Source organism: Phaseolus vulgaris, chromosome 3, assembly GCF_000499845.2.
Source record: "Phaseolus vulgaris cultivar G19833 chromosome 3, P. vulgaris v2.0, whole genome shotgun sequence".
Taxonomy (NCBI): Eukaryota; Viridiplantae; Streptophyta; class Magnoliopsida; order Fabales; family Fabaceae; genus Phaseolus; species Phaseolus vulgaris.
Genome location: NC_023757.2, coordinates 44,071,906 through 44,083,123, shown reverse-complemented (window position 1 = coordinate 44,083,123; position 11,218 = coordinate 44,071,906). Strand labels below are relative to the sequence as shown.

Here is an 11,218-nt window from a genome sequence, read left to right as displayed (position 1 = left end):
TAAATTTTCTTTTTAACTTAATCGTCAATATTATATATATATATATATATATATATAAAAGTTTAATCATTACGGCTTTGTTTGGATTAGGGACTGGAAATGAGAGAGTGAATTTAAGATGATTTGAAGAGAAAGTGTAAAGAAAGTTAGGATGTTTGGATTAAGGTAAATAGAGTGGAAAGTGTAGGGAAAGTTTATAAAAGTTTGTGAGTGATGGGATGAGTGTGATTGAAATTGTATTTTTTTTAATTGATAAAATTGTAACTTTACACATTTGCCCTTACATTTAAAAATTGATACAAAATTAATTTGATTGATTATTTGTGAATCATCCGTCCACCGAGCACCACCAGCGGAACCACCACCCACCACCAGCAGCGAAACCGTCCAACGACCACCAACAACCGCGCATATCCACCATGCACCTCCGACGAGCACCTCCGACCGCTGCTAAGTACTCCCTCAACTCAAAACAAAGAACTTACCTCTACTTCTCTTCCATATTTATCATCCCTCTCATTTATTCATCACCCACACACTTGAATTTATCCACCAAACAATGTATGAATCCCTGTTTGTGCTGTGTTTATGCAGGGAATCTCATGCGTGAGAATCTCGTGGAGGGAATATTGGAGCTGCATGGCACGGGCATAGGCAGCTATGGCACATAGGTTAGGTGAACGGATGGGTAATATGGTAAAATGGAAAGCTTTCTCTCCAAATCTTCTCATCTCATCAGGGAAGCCTTTTTCCCTTTCTTCGTTTTTCTTCTCCCCCTAATCTCCGCTAACTCCCAGATACAAACATCATATTTATTTCCTTTTCAATCCGGGATTCACCCGGATACAAACACAATGTGGATCCACTTTCATGAAGACTCTCAATATAAATGATGTCCATATTTGAATTTATTGCCAATTCTATTATACTCATTCAAATGGCTAATCTGGTTTAAACTATTAACTCTAATAGTACTTACAGAATAGAAGAAGTGTAAAATATTGAAGAGATATATGCCCAAGGACTAAGAACAAATCACACAGGTAAAATTGACCTCACACTCATCCAAAATTTGGTATTGAGGTAATTCAACCAGTTTTATAACTACAATTTATAAAGAAAAAAAAATTAAAAACTACATTTTTATTTTAAAAAAGTGTTGAAATCCAGACTTATTTGAAACGAAACAAATTCTATCAAAAACCAATTTTACCATTTAATGTTTTTAATTAGCAATTTTAAGTTTGAAGTGCTCTAGCAAGACAAGGCAACACAGTTATAGAACATAACAGGATACTTACAGAATAGATATAGAGAAAAGTGTATCTATTATCCAGAAATGGTAGAAGAACAACTAAAAGAACGATACCATCACACAAAGGTTGAACATTCTTGAATTTGAGGCCTATCCAGGGCTGAAATGTTTTCTCATTTCAACTGTTTTATGCAAGAGTTTAATATTCATATATTATCGTTATAAAAAAAAGGAAAAAAAAATATTTTCATAAATAATCCATAATTTTTTTTTATCAACAATAAAAAACAAATAAATGAGAATCATTTTAAGGATGATTCAACCTTATGCAAAATATACAAAAATCAACTTCTAATAAATACCACCAAACTAACTAACAAAACCCTACCCGTATTAAAAATCTAAAAAAACATTAAGAAACCATCCTGATACATACCAAAGGTTTTCAATATCAATTAGAACAGGAAAACGAAGCAGAGAGAATTTTTACCAAAAACCTTCAGACGCGTCTGAAGTGGTGGACGCGTCTGAAGCAAACGACGCGACCAAACCTTTACCTACACCAAAGCAAACACTTCAGACGCGTTCACTACACCCCATTTAAAAAATATAAATTTTTTGTGTGATTTGAGAGTTGTTGATTGTTTAGTTTGTATATGTCATAAGTGATCATTATTCTACTAGTAACCTACAGAAACACATTAACCAAGAGGCACAAATAAGAAATTATGTTGTGTTTGTCTTCTAGGTTTGGAAAAGTGCTTCTAAAGAATCATTTCACCAAACAAAATCTCCTCCACTTCTCCATTTCCCAACTGTGTAACTCTAAGATGATCTGGATCTTGGAAGAGGACTCTCCAATATTCAATCCGGTTATTTTTTACAAGCACAGACCAGTCAGCCCCAAAACTCATGACTTATATTAAAATGGCCACTATATTAAAGATTATACAGATACAAGATTCATGACTTATATAAATGCCTTGAAAAATAATGGCCAAATTTAAAAATGTATCCACAATTAAAAATCAAAAAGGAAAAAGTCAAACACGCATTCACCATTAATTTAAGCTATGATTAACAATCAAAATTCAAAAGTCAGAATCCATTCCTCATACCATGCACACATTTTAGTGTTTGAGATTGAACACACTGCAGTCTTGCTCATTCCATTCAAGTTTACAAAAGAGCCCTTACACTTACATAGCATAGCCACCAGCTTTTTGAAAACACACCAAAGTCCCCCAATTTCCCTGCTGCGTGTGTCATGTTATTTGTGTAATTTTGCAGAATTTATTTTGTTTTGTTTTTATATTCTTGTAATTATAATTGAAAATTCTCTCTGGAAATTTATTGTTATTATAAATATTAGATAATTTGTTGGATCTACTTAGTTAGTTTAATTGGATAAGTCTAAATGGTTGGTTGGACCAAGTAGTTTTAGGTTATACAAGTAGATATTTTGATTTTTGTAATTAGTTTTTTTTTGTTTATTTATGCATACAATTTTTTTTTATAAAAATTATTTTTAAATTGTTGTGAAGATCCTGAACTCTTGTTTATTTAATTGTTAATTCAAAGTGACAATTTTTTCTTGATTTATTAATCACATAAATTGTGATTTCCTTTTCACCATATATCTTCTTCTGCATTTTCTCCTATTTTTGGCTGAGTTTGTGATTATAAATGTTAAAAACTATATGTTCATCTTAATATGTAATTAGACATTCATCCTATGGTTATTCTTCTACGATATTCTTCTACTGAGTCTTTCTATGTATCATGAATTAATTTGGTTTGTGAAGATTTGTTGACTAAGTTTTCCTTTCCTAATTAAGGCACTTGAGCATTTTTACTGATAGGTTAACATGTTTCTTTTAACTTGAGAAACACACTTTACTTTCTTCCTTTTTATAGGTGTTGTTACTTTATCCAACAATACAAGAAAACACTAATGCATTATTTGCTTATGCTGCTGGTGAGCTTGGAGCAAGGATAGACGGGTGAAAAGTTGGTTTGTTTTAAGTGTTTTGAATGTGATTCTATGGATGGGGAGTGGGTATGAAGCATTTTGTTTCTTCATACAAATACACAAATTTTCACATGATAATAGTATTTTACTTTTATATCCATTAACCCTTATTAATTTACACTGATTACAAGTATATGATAATAGTATTTTAAAATATATTAATTATTCACACTATTAGTAATATTAATTTTTTTATTACTATTATAATTATTAATACAATTATATATATACCATATACAATATACAAAATTAATATATTAAATATTACATAAATTTATGTAAGAAAAATATTTAATTTTATTATTAATAATAACATATAATTATAAATAATGAATATAATAAAATAAAATTATAATATCAATAAAATATATATAGTTATACAATAATAATAATATAATTTTCATAAATTTTAATATGTTTAATAGTATTATTTCAATTTAATACAAAATTATTTTATATTTTTTTAGTTTTTCATTAAAAATTACTGATAATTATGGATATTATATATTATAAAAAATTAATTAACTCAAATATTAAAAAATTATAATTTATTATTTAAATATTTTTTAATAACAAAGGTAAATTTATAAACTTATCTTTTTTACCTTTAAAATCATTTCTAAATTTTTTCTTAACTATCACATTATTCACAAATTTTAATAAATTATCCTCAAAAATTCATTCTAACATCACAACTACTTCATACATTTTTACACATCCTATTAAATTCTCACAAATTCATTATTTTCTCTCTCCACGAATCTCTTCCCCAATATGAACAAGGAATAAATGACACTAGAGAAATGAATACAAGTGCACCGGTTGCCTTTCTTTTGAAGGGTGTGGCTTTTTATGTGTCTTAACTTCGATAAAAACTTAAGTGTAAGGTTCCAAAAATTATTGTTCTTTACAACAGTGCAAATGTAGCATATGATGCAATGTACATCCTGTTTTGACAACTTATAATAATATTAAATGTAACGAAAAAACAAAAGAAGAAAATGCATGTAATTAGAATCTATATAGATAACACAACTGCTTAGACCTATATGTGCATGAATTGCATATTCCTCTTCCAAGAAAAAGGAAGAGAAGTGCGTGACACTTCTCCCATGAATGATAATAAAAAAAGGTAATGATACATTCCATGAATGATAATAAAAAAAATAATGATACATTCTAAATTTATTCTTTATATATTTCTTTATTATATATAGTATACACTTCTTGCTCAAAACAGTCTCTTTTCTATCATGGATGCTTTAATCTTCCTAAAGTGTCTATCTTTTCTTATACATTCCATCACCCCCAATTGCTATAAATAGGTCAAAATAGATTACTAACTCCCAAAGTTATATCTTCTATGGTTCATTATTAAACTAAGATAATTAATTTTAATAAATTTATGTGTTTTTTTTATTAATTTTGAATTATATACTATTATTCATTCATTTTATTTATATTTTTATTATTTAATTTATTTATTAATATAATGATTCTTCTCATTTTATGTTTCTATTATTTAATTCTTTTAAAATAACACTGGAAATTTTTATTTTATATTTTTATTATTTAATTTAATTTATATAATATATTAGTACTTTTATTTTTATTATTCTTGTAACTTGGTTTATTTCTAATAATATATTAGTCATCTTTATTTTACGTTTCTATTATTTTATTTATTTTAGTAACATATTGATCGTTTTTATTCTTTGATTTATTCATGTTTTTATTATTTAGTTTATTTTCATTTATATAGTAATTTATATCTAATTTTTTTTCAAATTATTTCTTTAACACACGCACATATTAAAAGTGTTACATAACACTTGTGAACATATTTACTGTTAAAAACTTCACTCAATGAGTATAATATGAACCTTTGAATAAACTCTCAAATTCATTTAAATATTTTATTTCTACGAAGAGTTGTTAGAGTTTTGAAAATTATAATCTTGCCGTTCTAGAGATTTAACGTTCTATGTATAGATATAAAAAGAATCAAATCAAATATTAATGTTCTTGTTTTGGAACTTGGGTGTTGAATGTTTCATTTGTATGTTCATTGGTGGTTACTCTAGTAACCAGCACCCCAAGAGACACAACAGCCTCTGTAAGCAACGAGGAGTTTTTCCTTGTCTTTCTTTCTTGGTTGCTTCTAAAGAATCATTTCACCAACAAATTTATATATACAAAATAATTTTAAATTTGAGAAGCATTTCAAACAAACTGTCACATTCTAGTTGTTATGAATGAGATTTTTGTTAGAGAGTAAGGCCGTTTTACTTAGTGAGACGTGAAATTCACATAATAATTAATTAACTATTCGTTTAGAGAAATATATGTTGAATTTTCACATCAGTTGTCCATTTTTTCTGAAAATTAAAATTAAAACGATAGTGAACCAGACAATTATAATGGACGACTAGATCACATAGAATGAGTTTTGAAGAAAAGAGTAACTAAAAATTATTTAAATAGAAAAAAAAAACTATTTACCATAATGTAGGGCTAAGCCACTCACACTCTAACTTGTTAGCGTTGCAGAAACATGTATAACCATGCCGGTCAAGCTCACTATAATCCAACCAGAGACTGAGGCGCAATTGTGGGACATGAGGGATCGACTATAATACAAAAATATAATTGCATATAACAATTTTTTTTTTAAGGATTTGAATTATAAATGGATAGACAATAATTTTACATGCTACAAAAGAGATATGAATTTACAATGCCAATATATTTAGTTTTCTTTACCGATGTAATATAGTGGTGTTTAAATTATTACAAAGTCAGAAACACATTGGCCGGCCTTGTTACAAGCTTCCTTATATATATTGTGTGTGTGTTTTTAAATCACACGGAACCAAAGACCAAAGAATCATTGCCATTTATTCTTCTCCCTCCAGAAGAAAGCTTCTGTAGGTTTGCTGAACATGGATTCCTTCTTTTTCATTGCTCTAACTTTTGTGTTGAGCTTCCATATTCATTTTGCTCAAGCAAATGAACAACCTTCAACCGCCAGCAGTTCAAAAACATATATTATCCATGTGAAGTGGCCACAGGGTAAGACACTTGCTCAATCAGAAGATTTAGAGAGTTGGCATAATTCATTCATGCCACCAACTACTATGAGCTCAGAGGATCAGCCACGAATGATTTATTCATACCGGAACGTGATCAGTGGCTTTGCAGCAAGACTCTCTGAAGAAGAGCTGAGAGCAGTGGAAAAAAAGAATGGCTTTATCTCCGCTCACCCCGAAAGGATGCTGCACCGTCAAACTACACATACCCCACGATTTTTGGGGTTGCAGCAACAAATGGGATTGTGGAAGGAATCAAACTTTGGAAAGGGAGTAATTGTTGGGGTGTTGGATTCTGGAATCACGCCTCATCATCCTTCATTCAGTGATGCAGGAATGCCACCACCACCACCCAAATGGAAAGGGAGATGCGAGCTTAATGGGACAGCTTGTAACAACAAACTAATTGGAGCAAGGTCTTTCAACCTTGCTGCGGAGCCAACGAAAGAAGCAGGGACACCAATTGACGAGGATGGACATGGGACTCACACAGCGAGCACAGCTGCTGGTGCTTTTGTTGATTATGCAGAAGTACTAGGAAATGCCAAAGGCACAGCAGCCGGGATTGCCCCTCATGCTCACTTGGCCATTTACAAAGTATGTTTTGGAGAAGACTGCCCAGAGAGTAATATTTTGGCCGCATTGGATGCAGCTGTGGAGGATGGCGTCGATGTAATATCAATATCCCTTGGCCCAAGTGAGCCACCTCCTTTTTTCAATGATAGCACTGCAATAGGCACGTTTGCAGCAATGCAGAAGGGAATCTTTGTAAGTTGTGCAGCAGGGAACTCTGGTCCCGTCCATGGCTCCTTAGTTAATGGAGCGCCTTGGATCCTCACAGTCGGAGCAAGCAATATTGACAGAAGCTTTGTAGCAACAGCCAAGCTAGGAAATGGGCAAGAATTTGATGGGGAAACAGTTTTCCAGCCTTCCGACTTTTCTCCAACACCGCTATTCCTAAGATATGCTGGAAAGAATGGCAAACAAGAAGCTGCATTTTGTGCTAATGGATCCTTGAATGATTTTGATTTTAGAGGCAAGGTTGTTTTGTGTGAGAGAGGAGGGGGGATAGGAAGAATTGCCAAAGGAGAGGAAGTTAAAAGAGCAGGTGGTACAGCCATGATTCTCATGAACGATGAAAGCAATGGTTTCAGTCTCTCAGCTGATGTGCATGTTCTACCCGCAACACATGTAAGCTATGATGCTGGACTTCAGATTAAAGCCTATATAAATTCCACTGCAACACCTATAGCAACCATTTTATTCAAGGGAACCATAATAGGAAACTCCCTATCTCCTGCCGTTTCATCCTTCTCTTCAAGAGGTCCAAACTTGCCCAGTCCTGGTATTTTGAAACCAGATATCGTAGGACCAGGCGTTGACATCCTAGCTGCCTGGCCATTCCCCCTGAACAACAATACTCATTCAAAATCCACTTTCAACATCATGTCCGGCACATCAATGTCATGCCCACATCTTAGTGGCGTAGCCGCTTTACTCAAAAGCTCTCACCCTCACTGGTCACCAGCTGCCATAAAATCTGCAATAATGACTTCTGCAGAAATACTCAACTTTGAACACAAACTCATTGTTGATGAAACACTTCACACAGCAGATGTCTTTGCCACAGGTTCTGGCCACGTGAATCCATCAAGAGCAAATGACCCTGGGTTAGTTTATGATATCACGGCTGATGATTATATACCTTACCTGTGCGGTTTAGGCTACAGCGATACAGAGGTTGGGATCATTGCACACAGAACAGTTAAGTGCTCTCAGACTCCAAGCATTCCTGAAGGACAGCTCAACTATCCCTCATTTTCTGTTTCACTAGGTTCCCCAAAAATATTCACAAGGACTGTGACAAATGTGGGTGAGGCCAACTCATCCTATGAGGTCACTGTTAAGCCCCCAGAAGGGGTCGATGTGAAGGTCAAACCAAATAAACTTTACTTTTCAGAAGCAAACCAGAAAGAGACATATTCAGTGTCATTCAGCCGTATAGATGCGGGTAATGAAACTGTGGAATATGCTCAAGGGTTTTTAAAATGGGTGTCTTCCGAACACACTGTAAGCAGCCCTATCTTGGTCTACTTTGTATGAGACAACAACGTTAGCAGGCCAAACAGTACTACGATGGGACCAGTGTAATGTTCCAACAATAAGCTACAACTTGTATTAAGTGGAAAATCTAAATCATACTACAGTCTTTTCTTTTCTAGTTTTGTTCCATCTATGCATAGTAATATTTAAAACTGGATCTCCAAAAGATTTTCAAATCTTCCTTTCAAGTTCAGTCACGAGTGTGCAAAAATGAAATAGAAAAGTAACATCTCTTTTTAGGTAAAATTCATCAGACAACTAAACAATGAAAAATTTTGTTTGTTTGTCTAGGAATCAATAACTAACAAGGGGAGCATGGTGTTAAATAACCATGGTTAATATAGGTGCCAGATTATTCTTTCAACTGAAACTTGGGAAGTAGCCACATATACTAAACTAACGAACTAATGGATCAGTCTCTGTAAATCAACAATTATAAAGATGTTTATACTCTCATGTTAGGTACAAACTACTTAGACATAGTTTTTCATTTGAATTTGAAATCATTATCTGAGTTAGTATTATGGACTTCTGAATTAAAAGATAATCAGTACAAGAAAAGATAAAGGGCACAGCCCTCCCCAAATCAGAGTAACTACTCTAGAATCCAATTACCAAGACATTCTCTACATGACCCTACATTATTCTTTCCCGTCCTATATAACAGAATCAGTTATCCTTTCTCTGTTCACAATAAACTCTTCTCCCTTCCCCATTTCCTGCCTGTGTTACTCTAAGATTGACCCTGGATGTTGGGCCTACGGGTATAATAAGAGGCCTCTCCATTGTGTCCAGTTTCCTATTAGATTTCAATCACAGATTGATCAAACCCAGAAGACAACAGGATACGAAAATGTCACAAGGCAAAAGTAAGGCTACAAAGGGGTGAGTTTTGCCATAAAAGAGCTAGGTCAAGCAAAATTGGGGTTGAGTTGTGAAAAGGGCTAGCAGTTGGTGGTATGTCTGCACCGTCCTTTGTGATTTGGTCACTAATAAACTGTCACTGCAGCCACTATTTGCATCTTTACACAGAAAAATGTGACACTGAGTGCAATAGCAGTACTATTTGCTACTATACTGAGAACTAAATATGTACTTGGCAAAATCCCTGATCAGACGAATAGAAAGAATGATTTATAAAAAAGTTCAAGATACTGATACTAGTTAGCAATTAGAACGCCTCAATTAATGAGGAACATGGAATTGGTAAAAAATATATAGATACCCATAAGGAAACGCATTATTTCTATGCCTTAAGGATCTCCAACAAAATGATGAAAAATATATACAAACTGAAAACTATTGGTTAAAGAGCACTTAATTTGGTCGATAGACTTTGATAAAATTCATTGAGAAGGTCCAGCATCCATGTCAGAAAAACTTGGTAGCAGTTCCTAAAAAAATTACATGTAGTAGTTTGACCTTTAGCCTATCAGAAAGAATAATGCATCCAATATTTGATTGGGATGTCAAGACTCCAGATTGTCTCTTGTTTTTAGCCGATCATAATGAAAAACATAAAATTTAACACCTGTAACATGGAACAACAACAATGGCTGTGGAATTCAAGAAAACATGAAACACCTTCCAATTCATCAACCAAAACCAGGAGGTACATCAGGGTCTTCATCACTGCATTCAGCAGGCGGTTTCTGGTCCACATCCATTGAAAATCCAGGGGGAGCATTGCAATCAACATCATTTTCACCAAGTGTATCCTGTGATGGATGGGAATCTTCCTTCCTCTCTGCAGTTAATCCTTGCACCTGAACCAGCACCTTCCCTTTGTCCTGGTCCTCGTGATTGTTATTATTCAAATGATTATGCACGAGAGTGAAACCTGGTGGCTCATCGGGCTCATTTTCATGCAATGTATCACCAATCTCAGTAGCTGAAGCTGTTTCCCCTTGTCTCTGAATTGGCATCACATCAGATGTGGACAACAAAACCTCATCTTTCCCTTTCGGGTTTGCCAGTTTATCATATACAGATTGCACTGTCTCCTTGATTTCGTTTTTCATGCCATCACCCGATCGAATTATTTGCCATAAACTATCAGATATCTGACCCATTACTTTATCACTGGTAACAAGAAAAAAAAATCAAAATAAACTTCCACATTAAGTACACATAGAGACACACCATGCCTAGAAAATAAAAAGCCATTTATAACTACAAAATAGCTATTGGAACTCACCCAACTTCTTCATATATGGCATCAGAAAGTTGTCTAGATTTCATATTTTCTGCTCCAGCACGATTGAGTGCTACTGACTGCTTCACAATTGAAGCAATATCTAGTCGTAACTCTTCCTGTCATCAATTAACTTAATATATTGAGACGCCACCGTATGTTATTAACAATTACAAATTATTATCAATCTGAATGGTTTAATAGTATGTGGAAAGTAATGGGCAGCTATGTAAAGTGTGATTGAGAAATTTGTCTCCTTCTCTCAAATCATTTTATATAAACCCTAAATTGAGAAGAAAAGGAATTAAGAAACAGGAGGAAGCATACGTTATCCTTGAGCTTACGAACGATCTTCAAGCGAAGCCTGTCAAAGTCGCCATCGTCCTTCAGTTTTGTGATAACCTCTTCTTTGCCAACCCTTTCTCCGCTGTTTCCCATCTCACATTCCTCCTTCGCACACTACCAACTCTCTTCTCCTTTCTCCTACACCCGCCAAAATTTATTTACACTCTCCGTCAAATAATTTTGATTCAACTTTATTTCTG

At 33.6% G+C, this 11,218-nt stretch overlaps 2 protein-coding genes across 2 annotated transcripts; one reads left to right on the top strand and one right to left on the bottom strand.

The window, feature by feature from the left end:
* The first annotated feature begins 5,973 nt into the window (after positions 1 to 5,973).
* Positions 5,974 to 8,597, top strand: LOC137807998 (subtilisin-like protease 4). The gene has a single exon (XM_068608888.1). The coding sequence runs from the start codon at positions 6,230 to 6,232 to the stop codon at positions 8,477 to 8,479; it is 2,250 nt and encodes a 749-aa protein (XP_068464989.1). The 5' UTR covers positions 5,974 to 6,229; the 3' UTR covers positions 8,480 to 8,597.
* Positions 8,598 to 9,800: 1,203 nt separating this feature from the next.
* Positions 9,801 to 11,218, bottom strand: LOC137807999 (uncharacterized). The gene is made up of 3 exons (XM_068608889.1): positions 11,001 to 11,218; positions 10,677 to 10,792; positions 9,801 to 10,561 (listed from the first exon to the last, which is right to left on the bottom strand). The coding sequence occupies exons 1-3, from the start codon at positions 11,109 to 11,111 to the stop codon at positions 10,075 to 10,077; spliced, it is 714 nt and encodes a 237-aa protein (XP_068464990.1). The 5' UTR covers positions 11,112 to 11,218; the 3' UTR covers positions 9,801 to 10,074.

What these genes read in the sequence shown, in the direction of transcription:
- LOC137807998 (XM_068608888.1), top strand. Translation starts at nt 6,230, where the DNA reads ATGGATTCCTTCTTTTTCATTGCTCTAACTTTTGTGTTGAGCTTCCAT.
- LOC137807999 (XM_068608889.1), bottom strand. Translation starts at nt 11,111, where the DNA reads ATGGGAAACAGCGGAGAAAGGGTTGGCAAAGAAGAGGTTATCACAAAA. An exon ending in TTCGTAAGCTCAAGGATAAC is followed by an intron (nt 10,793 to 11,000) that starts GTATGCTTCCTC and finishes AATTGATGACAG; the next exon opens with GAAGAGTTACGACTAGATAT. An exon ending in GCCATATATGAAGAAGTTGG is followed by an intron (nt 10,562 to 10,676) that starts GTGAGTTCCAAT and finishes TCTTGTTACCAG; the next exon opens with TGATAAAGTAATGGGTCAGA.